Source organism: Acinonyx jubatus, chromosome D1 (genome assembly GCF_027475565.1).
Source record: "Acinonyx jubatus isolate Ajub_Pintada_27869175 chromosome D1, VMU_Ajub_asm_v1.0, whole genome shotgun sequence".
NCBI classification, from domain to species: domain Eukaryota; kingdom Metazoa; phylum Chordata; class Mammalia; order Carnivora; family Felidae; genus Acinonyx; species Acinonyx jubatus.
Genome location: NC_069390.1, coordinates 54,459,435 through 54,481,537, shown reverse-complemented (window position 1 = coordinate 54,481,537; position 22,103 = coordinate 54,459,435). Strand labels below are relative to the sequence as shown.

Here is a 22,103-nt window from a genome sequence, read left to right as displayed (position 1 = left end):
ACGTAGCAGGGCCTTTTTAAATGCTATGGAGGCAGGTCCCTGATATCAGGAGCAACTACTCTATCTGTGGTGGGAACAAAGGAACAATTTGCTTGAATAAACAACTCAAGCTTGCCTGGCTACTGAGGCCAAGTTACTGCCAACTGTGCACCGCCTCAGGGAAGAAACTCAAGGTCCCTGCCTATGCCTCCCTGCTACAGCTAAGCAAGTGGTGATCAGTTCTCAGGAAAGGGAAAGGCCCCAAACATTTTACACAAAGCAAAACCCACACAGAGCTCCATTACCCAGGGTTTGCACTGATCAGATGGGAGTGAGATAGTGGAAAGGATGTGGAATTTTAGGTGGAATCTGGATTAAGTAAGTATTATTTGCTGGGTAATTCCAGGTAAGTCAAATCACCACTCTAAGACAAGTTTATTTTTTGTATTACAGGGGAAAACCATGATGCCTTCCTCAATGGATTGTACAGAACCCATTTCCTGGTGTATATAATACACGCTCAATAACTACTACATGAATAAACGTGAATGTTTATGAAAGTGCTCTGAAATTATAAAGCACTATCAAATGTTAGTTATCGTGATAAAAAACTTCCCATGTTATAGACACATTTTCAGTCATTTTATCTACAAGTTGATACTGTTTGTTACTTAGTGATTCTTAAAGTGCTTTTTCACACTTTGTCTTCATATCACCCTATATGAGGTAGCAATTATCATCACATTTGTAAGGATAAAAAATTCAAGGCTCAGAAAGGTGAAGCCAAACAAGTCATATAATTAACAATTGGCAGGGCTGGGGTTTCCCATCCACATCCATCTGGCTCCAGAGCCTCTATCTTTTCTAACAGTCCTTAATGTCAACTACCATAGCCAGAGAGGAGCTTCTCAATCACCAACTTCACCTTGAAGATCAATTTTACCATATAAAATGATACTCAGAAGGCCAAAGGAAGACCTATAGTAAAGCAGAACATAAAATGCATGGGGAAAAGAGCAACTTGCAATTTGGAAGACTTTGGTTCAGGTAGTTACAACTTTGAGGCTGGCTATTTCCTCTGCTAGGCTCTCCTGGATCCGTACACACATGTCTCACAGCACTTACCAACTGCACTGAAACAGCTGCTTTCTTGTCCATCTCCTCCATTAAACCGAGCATTCCTTGAGGGCAGGGACCATGTCTTATCCAGTTCTGTATCCCCAGCGCTCAGCACAGGGCCTGACACATAGCAGGTGCTTGTTGAATGAATGAATGAATGAGAAAATCTCTCTCTGTCAAGTACAGATATTAAATGACCTCACAAGCTGGTTGGGAGGATCAAACTAGAAACGCATTTGGATAAAATGCAAAGAATAATACAGGCGGGGGCTGCTTTGTGACCCAAGAAGGAAGTATTATTTGTTGAAAAATTGCACATTTGCTGAGATTCATTCATTCAACAAAAATTTACAGAGTAGGCTCCTATGTGCCAGGCCCTGTGGTAGGGCCTGGATATACAGTGACAACCAAAATACATGTGGTTCCTGATCTCACAATTATAGTTTAGTGGGGGAGATAGACACTCAATATTTTGTGATAAGTTCTATGTTGGAAAACTACAGGGCCTATAAAAGAATACAATAGAAAATCTAATTTAGAGATTAGAGAAGGGTTCACACACACACACAAAAACATTTAAAATGAGACAATGATCACCAGAATTTGCTTACTTATTTTGGTTGCTTTTAATATAAATAAACCTTGATATAAACTCTAAGGTAAGCTACAGGGAAATATTTTATGATTTTTAATCTGTGAAGGGGGGATAGTTCTCCCAATCAGCTTGTTTTGGTGGAACCCCATGCCAAGTAATCTTGGCAAATAAAAGTTACAATTTTTTCAGTCTAAACCCATTCCAACCCCAATGCATTCCAACCCATTAGCTTCAGGAAACCTAGCTCCTCTTCCCCACTACCTAATCTCTCACCTTGGGGTTGTCTGTACTAGAGGTTTTCGGGTGGCTCGGAAGGTGACAAAAGCTGTGACAGCAGAGAACAAGATCCAGATCACTAGGAACCTCCACCAGTGCAGCTTCACTGTGAAATAGAGGGGAACAACCCACATCTGAAAGAGGGTCACCATCTGAAACACAAACACAAGCACTTCAGCTCTAGCCAGCTCCCTCTGTAGCTCTATCCACGAGTCCATTTCAGCCTGATCCTCTCCTAGATTTCCAAATTTGGACAGAGCACCTCTTAGTGATCCAACTTAGAAACCTAGGACCATGCCTGACACCTCCCTTTCATCCCTCACCTAACTGTTGTACATATTCTTTCCTTTCCAGGTGAGCCCTTGCCAGCTCTTGCCAGCCCTTGCCAGCCCTTGCCTGCCTCACTGCAATGACCTCTTTATTCAATCTCCCTGCATTCAGTGTCTCCCTCTCCAATCTACCGTTTCCAGGAGTCTGGAATGGTAATTCTAACATACAGTCTTTCTTTTCCTTTTCTTTTCTTTTCTTCTCTTTCCTTTTCTTTCTCTCTCTTCTTCCTTCCTCCCTCCCTCCCTTTCTTTCTTTCTTTTTCTCTCCCTCCCACTCTCTCTTTCTTTCTTTTTTAAGTACGCTTCACACCCAGTGCATGGCCCAACATGGGGCCTGAACTCACGACTCTGAGATCAAGACCTGAGCTGAGATCAAGAGTCAGACGCTTAAGTGACTGAGCCACCCAAGTGTCTCTCTAATATATAGTCTTGAACATGTCATTCCCTTGCTTACAACCCTCTAATGGTCCCCTACATACAGGGTAACACCCAAAATCCTTAGGCAGTCAAATCCCCACTACCTTACTATTCTGGATTGAACAAAGGCATAATCAGGAATAAGTCTAGGCATCAGTGTAAAAGAAATGAAAAAATATTGCCTTGCTTTGTAACTCTTAGGCTTAAAGCTATAAGGGTGTAAAGCTACTCATCTCACATCATGAGCGAAAGAGAGAAAGGAAAAAGGAAAGAAAAGGAAGAAGGAAGAAACAGAGAGAGGGAGCAATTTAGGGACAGGGTTAGGCCCTTTAAACCAGATGGCCCAGAAGAACCCCAAAAGACCTAGATTCTAATTCTGTCTGCCTCCAACTCACTGGGTCACCCAGGAAGGTTCTTCCTCCTTGAGGGAAAGGCTTGACTTGATTTTTCAAACCCCTTCAAGTTCTAACATGCTAAGGTTCTTCTGTTAAGCAGCCTTGTATCTCAGATTTCCTGGGAGAGCGAAGGCAGCGTTCAGTAAGTACATCAAGAATTTAGTTTGCATTTAATGGAAAGAGAAATGCAGAAATAAACATGACCCTTAGTCCCTGTTCTCAAGGAGCTAATAGTCTAGCAGCAAGAGAAAAATATAAATCAAACCTTTGATTAATGATTCTATTAATCTTTAGATGCTTTTTAGAAGTTCAGATAGAGGGGTGCCTGGGTGGCTCAGTCGGTTGATCGTCCAATTTCAGCTCAGGTCATGATCTTATAGTTCGTGAATTCGAGCCCTGCATCGGGCTCTGTACTGACAGCTGGAAGCCTGGAGCCTGCTTCAAATTCTGTCTCTCCCTATTTCTCTGTCCCTCCCCCACTTGTGCTCTGTCTCTCTTTGTCTCTCTCTCTCAAAAATAAACATTAAAAAAATTTTTTTTAAAGTTCAAATAGAAACCATTAAAGAATGACTAAACATGGGCACCTGGGTGACTCAGTCAGTTAAGCATGAGATGGGCTCAGGTCATGATCTCGTCATTCCCAAGTTCAAGCCCTGCTTCAGGCTCTGTGCTGACAGCTCAGAGCCTGGAGCCTGCTTTGGATTCTGTTATCTCCCTCTCTCTCTGCCCTTCCCCCACTTGCACACTCTGTCTCTGTCTCTCTCAAAAATAAACATTAAAAAATTAAAAAAAAAAAAAGAAAAGAAAAGAACGAGGGGTGCCCAGGTGGTTCAGTTGGTTAAGTGTCTGACTTTGGCTCAGGTCATGATCTCATGGTTCGTGAGTTTGAGCCCTGCGATGGGATCTGTGCTGACAGCTCAGAGCCTGGACCCTGCCTCAGATTCTGTGTCTCTTCTCTCTCTGCCCCTCCCCTGCTCATGGTTTGTCTGTCTCTCTCTCTCTTAAAAATAAATAAACATTAAAAAAAAAAACTTAAAAAAATAAAAAATAAATAAAAAAGAATGAAAAACAAGGTAGAATAATACACTGAAATGACCAGAGATTTTAGAATTAAAGAGATCTAGATATGAATCTCAATACAGCTATTTACTGTATTACCTTAGGCAAGTCACTTAACCCTGATAAGTCTCAGTTTTCTGAACTGTAAAATAGGATTAACAGCATCTCTCTCAAAAGATTGTATAGGTTAAGTGAATTAATTCATGGAAAGTTCTTGGAACAAGGCCCAACAAAGTAAGCATTTAATATAGGTAATGTAATAAATACAATGTAAGTATTCAATATAATAGCTCTTATATAAAAAAACAAGTAGAGTGCATAATTCATAGTAAGCATTCAGTAAATGAGAGCTCTTATTATGGCTTCACATTATCAAAACTGCATAAAGTCAACTGTCATAAGGGAGCAAAGACTGCAGTTGGCAACCAAAATAATCAACATATTGAAAGTAGTGGGGTTATAATGAGAGAGAGAGACAAAAGAAACAAACAAACAATAGAAAAGATCAATGAAACAAGAGCTGGTTGTATGAATAAACCTTTAGCCAGAGACATCAAGAAAAAAAAAAGGACCCAAATAAAATCAGAAACAAAAAAGAGATAACAACCGACACCACAGAAATACAAAGAACTTAAGAGACCACTACAAAAAAATTATATACCAAAAAAACTGGACAACCTAGAAAAACTGGATAAACTCCTAGAAACATACAATCATCCCATATTGAACCTGGCACAAACAGAAAATCTGAGACCAATTATTAGTAATGAAATTGAATCAGTAATCAAAAACCTACCATAAAACAAAAACCAAGGACCAGATGGCTTCACAGGTAAATTCTACCATTTAAAGACAAGTTAATACCTATCTTCCTCAAACTAATTGGAAGATAAGAAAAGGAAAGAAAGCTTCTCTATGAGGCCAGCATTACCTTGATACCAAAACCATACAAAGATGCTACAAAAACCAACCAACCAACCAACCAACCAAACAAACAAAAAAACCTCCACCAAACAAACAAACAAACAAACAAAAACCCACCTATAGGCCAATATCCTGAATGCACACAGATTAATAACTCAACAAAATATTAGCAACCACATTCAACAACCAAAGGACAGTGCACCATGATCTGGTGGGACTTATTCTGGGGATACAAGGATGATTAAATATTCACAAATCATATTCCACATTAACAAAATAAAGGATAAAAATCATAGGATCATCTCAATAGATGCAGAAAAAGCATGTGACAAAATTCAATATCTATTCATGATAAAAACTCAACAAAGTAGGGATACAGAAAACATACCTCAACATAGTAAAGGCCATATATGACAAACCCACAGCCAACATCATACTCAATGGTGAAAAAACAAAAGTTTTTTCTCTAAGATCAGGAACACGACAAGAATATCCACTCTTGCCACTTTTATTCAACATAGTACTTGAAGTCCTAGCCATAGCTATCAGACAAGAAAAAGAAATAGAAGGCATCTAGATTGGTAAGGAAGAAGTTAAACCAACACTATTTGTAGATGACATGATAGTATACATAAAAAACTGTTAGAAGTAATATATGAATTCAGTAAAGTTTCAGGATAAAAATTAAATATACAGAAATCTGTTGCCTTTCTATATACTAGTAATGAAGAAGAAAGAGAAAATAAGAAAAAATTCCATTTACAATTGCACCAAAAGAATAAAATACCTAGGAATAAATTTAATTAAGGAGGTGAAATACCTGTACTATGAAAACTATAAGACACTGATGAAACAAACTGAAGACAACACAAATGGAAAAATATTCCATGCTCATGGATTGGAAGAATATTGTTAAAATGTCCATACCAACCAAAGCAATCTACAGATTCAACATAATCTGTACCAAAACACAAATAGCATTTTTCACAAAACTAGAATGCAAAGACACCAAACAGCCAAAATAAAATTTGTATGGAATTGCAAAGACACCAAATAGCCAAAGCAATCTTGAGAAAGAAAAACAAAGCTGGAGGCTTCACAATCCCAGGTTTCAAGATATACTATAAAGCTACATTAATCAAAACAGTATGGTAGTGGCACAAAAACAAACATACAAATTGTTCCAATTTCAGTATATGTGCTCCTGAAGCAAGCACAGCAGACACATAAATCAACAGAACAAAAGAAAGAGTACAGAAATAAACCCATGCTTGTATAGTCAATTAATCTATGACAAAGAAGGCAAGAATATTCAATGGGGTGAAGACAGTCTTTTCAATATTTGGTGCTGGGTATCCAAAGGATACAGGTGTGCTGTTTTGAAGGGGCACATGCACCCCAATGTTTATAGCAGCACTATTGACAATAGCCAAAGTATGGAAAGAGCCCAAATGCCAATTGACAGATGAATGGATAAAGAAAATGTGGTATATATACATACAATGGAGTACTACTCAGCAATCAAAAAGAATAAAATCTTGCCATTTGCAACAACATGGATGGAACTAGAGTGTATTATGCTAAGTGAAATTAGAGAAAGACAAATATCGTGTAACTTCACTCGTGTGGAATTTAAGATAGAAAACAGATGAACATAAGGGAAGCAAAAATAATATAAAAACAGGGAGGGGTACAAAACATAAGAGACTCTTACAGAGAACAAACAGGTTGTGGGGTGGGGGATGGGCTAAATGGGCAAGGGTCATTAAGGAGGGCACTTGTTGGGATGAGCACTCGGTGTTACACATAGGGGATGAATCACTGGATTCTACTCCTGAAATCATTATTGCACTATATGCTAACTAACTTGGATGTAAATTAAAAAAAAAAAAAAAGCTGGGGGGAGGTGCCTGGGTGGCTCAGTTGGTTAAGCATCAGACGTCAGCTCAGGTCATGATCTCACAGTTTGTGAGTTCAAGCCCCGTGTCAGGCTCTGTGCTGACAGCTCAGAGCCTAGAGCTTGCCTCAGATTCTGTGCCTCCCTCTCTCTCTGCCCTCCCCTGCTCACACTCTGTCTCTGTCTCTCTCAGAAATAAACATTAAAAAAATTTTTTTAAATAAAGAAATATGAAAAAAATTGGTGCTGGGAAAACTGGACAGCTTACATGCAAAAGAATGAATGAAATTGGACCATTTTCTTATACCATACACAAAAATAAACTCAAAATGGATTAAAGACCTACATGTGAGAATTGAAACCATAAACCTCCTAAAAGAAAACACAGACAGTAACTTCTCTGACATCAACCTCAGAAATGTGTTTCTACATATGTCTCGTCAGCCAAGAGAAACAAAAGCAAAATTAAACTATTTAGACTACATCAAAATAGAAAACTTCTGTACAGCAAATAAAACCATCAATAAAATGAAAAGGCAACCTACTGAAAGGGAGAGGGAATTTGCAAATGATATATCTGATAAGGGGCTAATATTCAAAATATACAAAGCACTTATACAACTCAACAGCAAAAAAACAATCTGATTAGAAATGAACAGAAGGGGCACCTGGGTGGCTCAGTCAGTTAAGCATCAGACTCTTGGTTTTGGCTCAGGTCATGATCTCACAGTTTGTGAGTTTGAGCCCTGCTTCATGCTCTGCGCTGACAGCACAGCACAGAGCCTGCTTGGAACTAACTCTCTCACTCTCTCTCTCTCTGTCTCTCACTCTCTCTGCCCCTCCCCCTCTCTCAAAATAAATAAATAAATAAACATTTAAATAAATTAAAGAAAGAGAGAAAGAAAGAAGAGGAGGCGCCTGGGTAGCTCAGTTGGTTAAGCATCTGACTTTGGCTCAGGTCATGATCTCATGGTTCGTGAGTTTGAGTCACGCATCGGGTGAGCTTGAGCCCCGCTTCGGGTAAGCCCCACCCCTCTCTCTCTCTCCCTCTCTGCCCCTCACTCACTTGCTCCCCCCCCCAAAATAGAAAAGAAAAGGAAAAGGAACCCTCTTACACTGTTGGTGGAATATAAATTGGTGCAGCCACTGTTAAAAACAGGATGGAGGTTCCTCAAAAAATTCAAAATAGAAATACCAGTAATTCCACTCCTAGATATTTACCCCAAAAAACCCAAAACACTAATTTGAAAAGATATCTGCACCCCTATGTTTAATGCAGGAGTACTTACAGTAGCCAAGATATGGAAGTAACCCAAGTGTTCACTGGTAGAAGAATGGATAAAGAAGATGTGGTGTATATATATCTTTATATCTATATCTATATAGATATAGATATATGTGTATGTGTATATATATATATACATATACATACATATACACAATGGAATATTATTCAGCCATAAAAAGGGAGATCTTGGGGCACCTGGGTGGCTCAGGTGGTTAAGCTTCTGACTCTTGATTTCGGCTCAGATCATAATCTCAGAGTCTTGCGACTGAGCCCTGAGTCGGCCTGTGAGCTGTGCATGGAGCCTGCTTAAGATTCTATCTCCCTCTACTGCTCATGCTGTCTCTCTCAAAAAAAACAAAAAAACAAAAAACAAAAAAAAATGGGGGAGTGGGGATCTTGCCATTTGTGACAACATGGATACACCTAGAGGGTATTATGCTAAGCGAACTCAAACACAGAAAGACAAATACCATATGATTTCACTTATATATAGAATAAAAAAAAAAAAACCAACAAAACAAATGAACAAACAAAAAGCAGAAACTGACTCAAACAGAGAGAACCAATTGAAGACTGCCAGGGGGGAAGGAGATAGGGGGATGGGCAAATGGATGAAGGCGAGTAGGAGATACAGAATTCCAATTATGGAATGAGTAAGTCACAGGGATAAAAGGTACACCATATGGAATATGTAATAGTGTTGTATGGTGATAGATGGATACTACGCTCACACTTGTAGCGAGCATAGCGTAACATATAGACCTGTGGAATCACTATGTTGTACAACCTGAAACTGATGTAAAGTATGTGTCAACTTATATACTGCAATAAACAATATTTTAAAAATCACCAAAACCTCCAGGGGGAAAACAAGTGGTAGGGTCATAGCAATTTCTTTATAATTCTTAATTTTCCTTTCCAGGAAAAATAAATTATCTAAAAACATAAACCAAGGATTTGAGGCTACTTTCAGGTACCTGGACACTCTCTGGGAAGCCTGAAAGCCAGATTCTGTTCAGGGCCTAGACAGCAGTACCTGACAAGCGGCAAAGCAAAGCAGCTGAGTAAACAGAACAGCCTCCCATGACAAAACTGTTAGGTTACAATTTTGCCTAGTTGATTTCTACTATAGTATTTATTAGCATTTTGCTTAATTTAATAAGTAAACTGAAGCTTCTTCATTAAGGAAGGCATTTTTAGTGGCAGCTTGGCAATATGTAAATGATGGAGTTACCCAAGATTTTCAGAACACTGTCAGGGACTCTGGTGCCACCTGCTGGCAATACTTTACACAGACAAATTAGGTTAAATCATTTGTTCAAGTGCACGAAGTAATGGAAAGCTTTTGCCCCTAATTTCTCTTCCAGGATTTGGGATAATGAGACAAATACATGAATTGAGCAGCCATCAAGCACAATCAGCAAAGCATCAATTACTAACATGAGAGTTCAGAGGAAAGATGTAGCACTGTGGGCAAGAGCCATCAGGAAGACTGCCTGGAAGAGGCAGAGCTCTTGTCTAGTTCTGAAGGGGCTTAGATTTGACCAGCTGGAGGGGAAAACTGAAAGCCATTTACTTTTCTTTCCCTGAGTCTACAAATACAAAACTGAAGTGAAGACTAACCTGAAACCTATTCATTGATCCATTCTGCAAACATTTACTGAGGGACAATCCCAGCTTCTCCAATCTGGAAAATAAGAATAGCTCTATCTCACCTATCTCTCCACAAGGCTATACAGTTGAAATGCTGATGTTAGATGCTAACAATAAGAGCTAGATGATATTTTGGGAAGGCAAGCTGGTGCAGCCACTCTAGAAAACAATATGGAGGTTCCTCAAAAAACTAAAAACAGAACTACCCTACGATCCAGCAATTGCACTACTAGGCATTAATCCAAGGGATACAGGTGTGCTGTTTCGAAGCGGCACATGCACCCCCATGTTTACAGCAGCGCTATTAATAATAGCCCAAGTATGGAAAAAGCCCAAATGTCCATTGATGGATGAATGGATAAAGAAAATGTGAAATGTGGTGTGTGTACACACACACACACACACACACACACACACACACACACACTAGAGTATTACTCGGCAATCCAAAAGAATGAAATCTTGCCATTTGCGACTACGTGCATGGAACTGGAGGGTATTATGCTAAGTGAAATTAGAGAAAGACAAAAATCATATGACTTCACTCATATGAGGACTTTAAGAGACAAAACAGATGAACATAAGGGAAGGGAAACAAAAATAATATAAAAACAGGGAGGGGGACAAAACAGAAGAGACTCATAAATATGGAGAACAAACAGAGGGTTACAGGAGGGGGTGCGGGAGGGGGGAATGGGCTAAATGAGTAAGGGGCACGAAGGAATTTACTCCTGAAATCATTGTTGCACTATATGCTAACTAATTTGGATGTAAATTAAAAAAAAAAAAAGAGCTAGATGATATTTAAATGGACTTTTAGATTTTTTTCATCTCAGAAGCTATAATTCATGAAAAATCAGAAAAGAGCTCCCAGATCAATCCTCCCCTGGGCACCAGCTGCCTTTCCAATCTTCTCATGCGTGGTGCTTTTGGCTTTCGGGATTCTTATCACGTCTGTATTTCCTTATGTTGTGGGGGTAGTGATTACCTACCATGCTTGGCTGAAAAGGAATATAAAGGATGAATTGAAAACTACATAGCCAGCTAGTAGAGCAAAGCACGAGACTCACAGCTAACAGAACAATCAGCTTGAAAAAAATGCTGATAAATGGAGAGAGGTCAACCGGAGAAAGGTGTCTGGGATATGCTTCACAGCTCTGATCAATAATTTCATGAATGATTTGGATGAAAATGCAGAGGACCTGCTTACCAAACTGTGGACAGCATAACGTTTAAGAGCTGGGAAAAACAAGATAGTGAACATGGAAGAAACAAGCAAGGTCCAAAATGAATAAAGCTTGTTTCTAGACTTCTTCTAGAGTTCTTCTAGCTCTAAGATTCTAAGGGCTAATAAGTCAAAATGAAGAACAAAAACCATATAATGAAACCGAACCAACTACCAAGTATAGGATGGAAAAGGAATGGCTTAATAGCAGTTCATGTGGAACAGATCTAGGGGTTTCAGTTGACCACAAATTGCCAGGGAATATATGCCAAAAGGGCTGCTGCCAAAAAAGCCAAGGCAACCTTACGCTTTTTAACTAGGAGTATATCCAGAATGAACGAGGCAGCAAGCAACTCTACTGTTCTCTGCTCTGTCAAAGCATCCTTAGGGCCCTGGGATTAGGTCTTGAGACCACAATGTACAAAGAATACGACAAAGAAAAGTGGCCATAAGGGAGCAGCCAGGATTTGGTCTAGAAACCAAATTACATAAAGACCAGCTGAAAGCCTAGGATAACAGGCCTGGGGAACTACAGGAAGGCACAGCTATTACTTTCAGTTATCTGAAGACTGTCCAGAGGCCCAGTAAGCTCAAATATTCAGTGTAGTTCTGTGATCAAGTATGACTCCACACATTGCTAGAATACTCTACAGGGCAGAAACTTAGTTGGCAATTGCCTCCTACCACAGCCCTGGCACAGTCAACCTTACCACATGAGGCAGACCATTCCATTGCTAATAGATGTGCTAGATAGTTCTTCCCTGATGCCAACCTGAAAAATCTGCCTTTGTGTACCTTCTGCCTCTGGGTCCAACTCTTGTCCTTTAGAGTGCCACGCAGTACATTTACTTCCTGTTTCTTTCTTTCTTTCTTTCTTTTTTAAGTAGGTTTCACAAACAGGGCAGAGTCCAACACAGGGCCTGAACTCATAATCCTGAGATCAAGACCTGAGCTAAGATCAACGCCTAACCAACTGAGCCACCCAGGCGCCCGCCCTACTTCCTATTTCTTACAACTACTCTTCTAATAACTAAAATTTCATCTTTTCCCCCAAGTCGTCTTCTCTCCCACCAAGAGTCAGTCAAGCAGTAATTTAACACTTACTGAGCACTTACTGTACACCATGCTAAGTAAGGACTGCAGAATCCAGAGATAAAAAACAAAACTTCCTCAAGAACTTAAATCTACTGAGGAGAAAAAACCAATTATAATGCAGTATGGTAAGTGCTATAATGCATTAAGCCCTGGTGGCCAAGAAAGTAGAGGAGAAGTTTTCACTCAACATGGGGGAACCAAGTTAGTCTTCCTGAAGAAAGCAACCTTGGATCTCTGTCCTAATGGCCTAGTAGGTGTAAGTAGAGAAAGGCATCATGATGAGTGTTCCAAGATAAGGAAATGTGGTATATTTGAGAAAATACAACTAATGTTTGAGGGAGGTGTGAGAAATGAGCCTAAAGAGTAGGCAAGTCTCAGAGAAAGCTGATGTATGCATCACACTTAGGAAGTTTTTATTACAGTCGGAGAAGGAAAGTTTTTCCTTCTCATAGAAAGTAGATTAGCACCACCCTTCCCCATCTTAGTCCACATTCTCTAGCCACATTGTATTCACCCTCTTAATGTGTTGGTCTGATAAAAATCTATAGTACTTTAAAAAAATTTTTAACATTTACTTTTGAGAGACAGAGAGAGGCAGACTGTGAGCAGGGGAGGGACAGAAAGAGAGGGAGACACAAAATTCGAAGCAGGCTGCAGGCTCTGAGCTGTCAGCACAGAGCCTGACGTGTGGCCCGAACTCACAAACCTGATCATGACCTGAGCAAGATCATGACCTGAGCCGAAGTTGGATGCTCAACGGACTGAGCTACCCAGGCGCCCCAAATCTATAGTACTTTAAAGATTTCTACGCAGGAGATTTTGCCACTCCTCCATCCCAGGAGGGAACAGCAGTTCAGGGGATAGGAGTTTGAAAAGATACTGTGTTTAGTAATAGAGATGATGAAAGCTTCTCCTTGGAGATCTTTAAAAATAGGATAGATACTTTTCCAGGATAGATACTTACTCCTTCCCCTGACCTCCCTGAGGGAGCTAAGGACTAAGTAATATTAGACTCTGAACAGATGATGAAAACTGAGCTAGAGAGAAGCCAAAAAGCAAGCTGGGCCTGGGCTAGGTTTCCAGTCCCGATCTTCTGTCTCCCAAGTCCTGCCTCCCTGGTACCATTCACTTCTGAGTTTGTGATAAAACGCTGGAAAGGCTGAGGAGGCAATATGGGGAAGGATGGATTTGGGCAAAAGGGAAAAATCAAGGAAAAATCAAGGGAGTTAAAAACAGAAATGACCATGGCAGAAACTGACAATTTGCTGAAGTTTTTGAGAAACTTCAAAAATTGGCTGAGTGCTCTCATGAAAAGGGTGCTTAACCAAGAATAAGATTTTGGTTTTATATCCAGCTCCCCAATTTAATGGTTATGTGCTCCTGGCAAATCTCTTCAGGATTTTACCCTCTGGTTTACTAATCTGAAAAAGGGAGATATATCCCTGTCCTCACTATCATATAAAGCTGTCATGAGGTTCCAATGAGATATCAGATGAGAAAAGTATTTTTTAAAATACCAACAAATTGAAACTATACGCAGCTTAAGGTAGTATTACTACTGCTGCTGTTATAGAAAAGAACAGTACTCTGACATTGAAATACAGAGAACAGTAGGACCTTTTGTTCCCAAATAGCAGGTAATTTTGACGAAGTTTTTCTTCTTTTAACTTAAAGGATGGACTTGAACTCCTAAGTTACAAGGAGATGTTTGATACTTTTCACAGTGAAACCAGTCGATTGGCATACTTGCTCATAATCAGCCTAATGACTGGCAACATCCATGCTGCTCTAGGACAGCGCTTCTCATAAGGGGTGAATTTCCTCCCCAGGTGACATTTGGCAAAGTCTGGAGACATTTTTGGTTGTCATTACTGGGGGAGGAAATGCCAGTGGCATCTAGTAGGTAGAGGCCAGGCATGCTGCTAAACATCCTACAATGCACATGACAGTCCCCCACAAAATAAAGAATCATCTGGCCCAAAATGTGAATAATTTCCCTATTGAGAGACCTGGTCTAGGAGAACAGAGCTAGTGTTTTTCCACTCCATGGTCATGTGTGTCCACTGAAAGGGTGGGCTGCCAACTAGCACCAGTGAAGAACAGAATATTTCATTCATTTGAGAGAAACAGAGACTTAATTAATTCCATCATTCCTCAACATGCCATAAGAACCTTTTTTTTTTTTTTAAAGCTCTGACAGCTAAGCTCAAACAGTTCATGTTTCTACGTCCCTCTCCTTTACACAACATTCTCTGGGGAGTTGTTTTGATTCTTTTTCATTCCCATTCTTCGTCCCACAAACATTCTAATGTGTTTAACATGTATATTTTTTTGTTCTTACAAACTATTTTTTGTGCACGTCTTTTGATTTATTAGTTGGCACTAATAAATTTGTTTCTGTTTGTTACATTTTCCACTCAGTACTCTGCTTTTAAGATCCCCAAGCTCTTATGGGTAGATCTTATGTGCTGCAAGGCAGCATCATGATTTGGATCCACCACATTTTACCTTTTTATTCAGACACATATACCCAGATTGCCTTCAACTCTTCAATTAACTGCCATAATTAACATTTAAATGAACCCCTTCTCACGTGTCCCTTGAGGCTATGCCACAGGTAGGTATATATTCCAGCTGACTGAATAGTGCCACAGTGCTCTCCATGATGCCTGCCCTAGTCTTCAGACCTATAAAGAACACACAAAAGTTCCTAAAGTCTCTGATACCTGCCAATAGTTGGACATATCCAGCTTTCTAGTTTTTAGCCAATCTAATAGGTGTACAGTGATATCTCACTGCTGTTTTAACACGTGTTTTTCTAATTACTAAGGACCTAAATGTGAGACCTGAAAGCCATAATACTCCTAAAAAAAAAACAAAACCAAAAACAAAACATAGATAGTAATCTCTTAGACATCAGCTTTAGCAACATTTTTCTAGATATGTCTCCTCAGGCAAGGAAGCAAGAGCAAAAATAAACTATTTGGGCTACAACAAAATAAAAAGGTTTTACACAGCAAAGGAAACCATCAACAAAATGAAAAGGCAACTTACTATATGGGAGAAGATATTTGCAAATGATATATCTGATAAGGGGTTAATACCCAAGATATATAAAGAACGTATACAGCTCAACACAGAGGAGGAGGGGGAGGGGGAGAATAAAGTAATCTGATTAAAAATGGGCAGAAGAGGGGCGCCTGGGTGGCTCAGTCGGTTAAGCATCCGACTTCAGCTCAGGTCACGATCTCGCGGTCTGTGGGTTCGAGCCCTGCGTCGGGCTCTGGGCTGATGGCTCGGAGCCTGGAGCCTGCTTCCGATTCTGTGTCTCCCTCTCTCTCTGCCCCTCCCCTGTTCATGCTCTGTCTCTCTCTGTCCCAAAAATAAATAAACGTTGAAAAAAAAATTAAAAAAAAAAATGGGCAGAAGACCCAAACAGACATTTTTCCCAAGAAGACACACATATGGCCAACAAGTACATGAAAAGATGTTCAACATCACTAGTCATCAGGGAAATGCAAATCAAAACCAAAGTGAGATATCACCTCACACAGTCAGAATGGCTAGTATCAAAAAGAAATAACAAGGAATGTGAAAAAAAAAAAAAAAGGGAAGCCTAGTGCACTGTAACTAGGTGCAGTCACTGTGGAAAACAGTGTGGAGGGTCCTAAAATAATTTAAAATAGAAATACCACATGATCCAGTGATTCCACTATTGGTTTCTCACCCACCCACCCCCTAAAAAAGAAACCAGTAATTTGAAAAGATATGTGCAACATCTAAGTTTATTGCAGCATTATTCACAGGAGTTAAGATATGGAAGCAACTTAAGTGTCCAGTGATAGACAAATGAATAAAGGAGATGCACTGTGTGGTGTGTGTTTACTATTATGCAGCCATTCAAAAATAATGAACCCTTACCATTTGTGACAACATGGATGGACCTTGAGGGTATCATGCTTAGTGAAATAAGTGAGACAGAGAAAGACAAATACCATATAATTTCACTTACATGTGGAATCTAAAAAACAAACAAAACAAATGAACAAACAAGAAAGAGACTCATAAATAATAAATACAGAGAATAAACTGGTGGTTGCCAGAGGAAAGAAGAATGGGGGGATGGGTAAAATAGATGAAGGGGATTAACAGGTATAAACTTTCAGTTATAAAATAAATAAGTCAGGAGATTGAAAAGCAGAACAGGGGCACCTGGGTGGCTCAGTCGTTTAATGGGGCAACTCTCGATTTTGCTAAGGTCATGATCTCACAGTTCCTGGGACTGAGCTCCATGTCAGGCTCTCTGATGACAACATGGAGCCTGGTTAGGATTCTCTCTCTCTCTCTCTCTCTCTCTCTCTCTCTCTCTCTCCCTCCCTCCCTCCCTCCCTCCCTCTTTCTGCTCCTCCCCATCTTGCACACATGCTCTGTCTCTCTTTCTCTCTCTCAAAATATATAAATAAACTTAGAGGCACCTGGGTAGCTCAGTCAGTTAAGCGACTGACTCCTGCTTTCGGCTAGGGTCGTGATTTCACAGTTTGTGAAATCAAGCCCCACATCAGGCTCTGTGCTGACAGTGTGGAGCCTCCTTGGGATTCACTGTCTCCCTCTCTCTGCCCCTCCCCCACTTGCATTCTCTCTCTCTCTCTCTCTCTCTCTCTCAAAATAAACATTTATAAATAAATAAATAAAAGTACAACACAGGGAATACAGTTAATAAGATTGTAATAATGTTGTATGGTGACACTTACTAAATATACTTATCATGATAAGCACTGTGTAATGTATGCAACTGTCGAATGACTATGTTGAACACCTGAAAATAATATAACATTCTGTATCAACCATACTTCAATAAAAATTTTAAGGTAATTGAAATATCAAATATAAAAACTAGTCAATAATATGAACAATTGATAGAAGAAACCAAATAACTAGTAAGAAAAAAACACTCAACCTCACTAATAAAGAAATGATTAATTAGATATTTTTACCCTATTAGATTGACAAAGATTATTAAAAATACTGATGATTCCCTATATTCTCTTTAATACTGGGTAACAGCACCATTAACTTCTGTTGGTGGGACTGTAAACTGCCATAACTTTTTGGGAAGGCAATCCGACAAGATCCATTAATAATTAAAATGTGTCTATCTTTTGACTAGGCAATTCCATTTCTAGGAATTCATTTTCAGAAATGCTTACACAGCTATGCATATTATATATGTAAAAAGTTTATCATGTATATTGTTATATATGTAAGATACATATGTAAGATTATGTATGTAAGATAAAATGTGTATGTAATAAATGAACTGTTGTAACTGTGATAAACTTAATTAAAAGGTGTCTATCAGCAGAGGTAGGTTAAAATTTTTTTAAAAATCTATTTAAAAGAGGGCTACCTGGGTGGTTCAGTCGGTTGAGCTCCAGACTTTGGCTCAGGTCATGATCTCACAGTTTGTGAGTTCACGCCCCACATCGGGCTCACTACTGTCAGTGCATAGACCACTTCAGATTCTCTGTTCCCCTCTCTCTCTGCCCCTCCTCCACTTGCGCTCCCTCTCTCAAAAATAAATAAACATAAAAAAAATCTATTTAAAAGAATACTATCAGCCTGGGTAGCTCAGTTGGTTGAGTGCCCGACTTTGGCTCAGGTCATTATCTTGTGGCTCACAAGTTAAAGCCCCACATTGGGCTCTGTGCTGACAGCTTGGAGCCTGGAGCCTGCTTCAGATTCTCTGTCTTTGTCTCTCTCTGCTCCTCCCCTGCTCACGCTGTCTTTCTCGCTCTCTCAAAAATAAACATAAAAAAATTTTTTTTTAATTGCCTGTCTTTAAAAAAAAAAAAGAATACCATGCATTACTAATTTAAGTGGATGACATGCTAATATAGATAGGTATTTGAGGGACAGTATTAGGTGAAAATATTGCAGAACCTAATGGATGTCATAAACATTATATGCATAGAAAATATCTATAAACATAAAGTGTTAATAGCAGTTCTCTCTGGACACTTTCGATTTCTATGTCACATATATATTGTTTGGATTTTTTATAACACGTATAACATTTATAATCAGAACAAAACCAAAATAAAAACAGAACAAAACCTGACCCTGCCTCTAGACAGCTTGGTTTTATCCTCTAAGAACAAAACAAGCCTTCATCTTTTTTGATAATTAGATAGGGAGATCTCTATCTCTTATCATCCTATGAGACCCCTAATTATTTAGATAATTATCAAATTAGATATCTAATTTGATAATTAGATAGCTGAGAGGGAAAACTTAAAAGAAGCCCAGTCAGCTACTCCATAAAAAGAAAAATAAAATCACAAAAATCCCTTACTCAACATCCCTGACAGGAGGTTGTCTAAACCCTCCCAAAACATAGCCTGTGGGACACCTGGGAGGCTTAGTTGGTTGAGCGTACAAGTCTTGATTTCAGCTCAGATCACAATCCTAGGGTTGTGGGATTGAGTCCCACGTAGGGCTCAGCATGGCACTTGCTTAAGATTTTCTCTCTCGGGGCACCTGGGTGGCTCAGTCAGTTAAGCAGCTGACTTCGGCTCAGGTCATGATCTCAAAGTTTGTGGGTTCAAGCCCCGCATCGGGCTCTGTGCTGACAGCTCAGAGCCTGGAACCTGCTTCGGATTCTGTGTCTCCCTCTCTGCCCCTCCTCTGCTTGCACTCTGTCTCTCAAAAATGAGTTAAAAAAAAAAAAAGTTTGGGGCGCCTGGGTGGCTCAGTCGGTTAAGCGGCCGATTTCGGCTCAGGTCATGATCTCAAGGTCCGTGAGTTCGAGCCCCACGTCGGGCTCTGTGCTGCCAGCTCAGAGCCTGGAGCCTGTTTCAGATTCTGTGTCTCCCTCTCTCTGACCCTCCCCTGTTCATGCTCTGTCTCTCCCTGTCTCAAAAATAAATAAAACGTTAAAAAAAAAATTAAAAAAAGTTTAAAAAAATTAAAAAAAAAAAAAAAGATTCTCTCCCTCTACCCCTCTCCCAACTCGCGTGTACTCTTACCACCTTCTAAAAAAAATTAAAAAAACAAAAAACAAAACAAAACAACAAAAAAAGCCCATACAGCTGCTTGTGGTAGGAAAATCATTCCTAAGACAGTTCATTTTACTGTGGAACAGCTCCCACTGCTTGAAAAAAAAAATTTTTTTTTAAGTAGGCTCCACACCCAAAGTGGAGCCTAATACAGAACTTGAATTCATGACCCTGAGATCAAGACCTGAACTAATAAGAGTCAGACCCTTAACCAACTGAGCCACCCAGGTGCACTGAAAAATTTTAAATAATATTTAGCTGATATCTACATTCCTAAAAACTCATTACATAGCTTTAATCTGGGCCTTTGGAATTACATAAAATAACAACAGAAAAATATGTTAAAGCTTGAAAAGACTTTAGCAATCATGTACTCTTAACTACTCACTTTAAAGATGAAACATGGGCATGAGGAAACAGAGGCTTAGAGTAATGTGCCCATGGTCCAGTGCTAATTAACAACAGCATTAGAAATAGATCTTATATCAGCTGACTCTCACTTCAAGGCATTTTAAACTACACCAAAATTCTATTGTTCAAAAAGCAAAAGAAGGTAACACTTCCTAACTCATCCTATGAGGCCAGCATTACCTTGATATCAAAGGAAGACAAACACATGAAGGGACACACACATGACAATAAAACTACAAACTAACATCCCTCATGAAGATAGAGATAACAATTCTTGACAAAATAACTAGCAAACTGAATGCTGCAGCATATGAAAAGGATTATACACCATGACCAACTGGGATTTATACCAAGAATGCACCACATGATCCTCTCAACTGATGTAGAAAAAGGATCTGAGAAACCCAACACTCATTCATGATAAAAACACTCAACAAACTAGAAACAGAAGGGAACTTACTCATTATGATAAAGGGCACTTACGAAATACCCACAGCTCACACATTTAAAGATTAAGGACTAAAAGCTTTCCCTCTGAAGGGCACCTGGGTGGCTCACTTAAGTATCCAACTCTTGATTTTGGTTCAGGTCATGATCTCATGGTTCACTACGCCTGACAGGGCGAAGCCTGTTTGGGATTCTCTCTCTCACTCTCTATGCCCCTCCCCTGCTCATGCACACATGCTTTCTCTTTCTCTCTCTCAAAATAAATAAATAAACATTAATTAAAAAAAAAAAACTTTCCCTCTAAGATCAGGAAAAAGAGAAGGATGCCCATTTCACCATTGCTATTCAACATTGTACTGGAGTTCTATCCAGAGCAATTAAGCAAGATAAGAGAAAAAAAATCCAACTGGAAGAGAAGTCATATATAGAAAATCCTAACAAATCCATAAAAAAACTATTAAAATTAATAAACAAATTCAGCCAAGTTGCAAGACACAAAATCAACACACAACAGCCAGCTATATTTCCATATATTAACAATGAATACAAAAAGAAAATTAAGAAAACAATTCCAATCACAATAGTATCCAAAACAAAATATTAGGAATACATTTAACAAAGGAGGTACAAAACTTATATGTTGGAAACCACAAAACAATGAAATTAAGGAGGATCTTAATACATAAAAAGATAATTCATAGTCACAAATGGCAATACTCCCCAAAGTAATCTACAGATTGTTGCAATCCTTATCAAAATCACAACTCCCTTTTTGCAGAAATGGCAAAACTCATCTTAAAAATTAATAAGAAATTTCAAGGGACACAATAATCAAAACAATCTGGAAAAAGAACAAATTAAGAGGACTCACACTTCCCAATTTCAGAACTTACCAGGTTGCTATAGTAATCAAAAGTGTGGTGCTGAGACTTCCAGGGAAGATGGAATAGAAAGATCCCAAGCTCACCTCATCCCACAGATACAACTACATAAAACCCTTATCAGTGTAAATAACCCAGAATGATCCAAAAACTGGCAGAATGGACTCTCCAGAGCTACATGTAGAGAAAGAGGCCACACTGAACAGGGTAGGGAGGGTGGAGACAAGGTAGGGAGCTAAATGGACCTATGGGATTATCCATTGGGATGAACAGACACAGGGAGCCCAGAGCGGGGAGAGAAACAGATCCTCACACCAAGCACCGCAGGCATGGAGAACCTGCATAGGGAAGATGAATCGCTGTAACATTTGGTTTTGAAAATCAGAGGGTCCTACTCTTGTGAGTTCTTACAACCAGCCAGGCTTAACACCTGGAACTTTAAAAATCAGAGGGCTCAGCAGAGCCAGGAGGGTGATAGGAAACGGAGTCCCTGCCCTTAAAGAGACAGCACAACAAACAGCCCTGCAGAAATATAGCACAGAAGTAGCAATTTGAAAAACACCTGTGGTATACAGGAAGGAGATTTATTTATTAATCTCAGAGTACTTGCTGGAGGGCAGGGATCTTTAGGAGACTTCTTCAGGAACAAAGGAGCTTGCTGGCACCATTTCTCTCCTCCACCCTCTAGCCTAGACACATAGATACCTGCAAGAACCAGCACAGTGGCCAAAACTCACTCAACTTGCTAACAGCGGCCCCTGTCCTGTGCTCTCTTGTGGACATGCACCTTCCAGCCAGGTCTCAGGTCTAGGTCCCCTCTCACAGCAAAACTATGTGGGCCTTGCTGGCATCTTGTACTTCACCTCATGTTCTCCTGAGGAAATGCCCCCATCCAGTACTTCCCTGGCTGGATCCCATCCAAAGTAGTGCTATAAGCTCAGCAGTGTACAAGCAGGCCCAACAAGAGTGAGCACCACTCCAAAGTGATTCCTGCCTCAGAGAGAGGGGAAGATAACTATATGTACCAGTCCAACTGCAACCCAAACAGTGGGCTGAGG

At 39.7% G+C, this 22,103-nt stretch overlaps 1 protein-coding gene across 4 annotated transcripts in view; it reads right to left on the bottom strand.

Annotated features, from left to right (window-relative positions):
• RNF121 (ring finger protein 121) overlaps positions 1-22,103 on the bottom strand; it is a 79,534-nt gene that overhangs the window by 16,724 nt on the left and 40,707 nt on the right. For all 4 annotated transcript variants that reach the window (XM_027039724.2, XM_027039723.2, XM_027039722.2 and 1 more), the window contains exon 4: positions 1,967-2,121. In XM_027039724.2, coding sequence (XP_026895525.1) covers positions 1,967-2,121 — 155 coding nt within the window. The remainder of the gene's footprint in view (positions 1-1,966; positions 2,122-22,103) is intronic.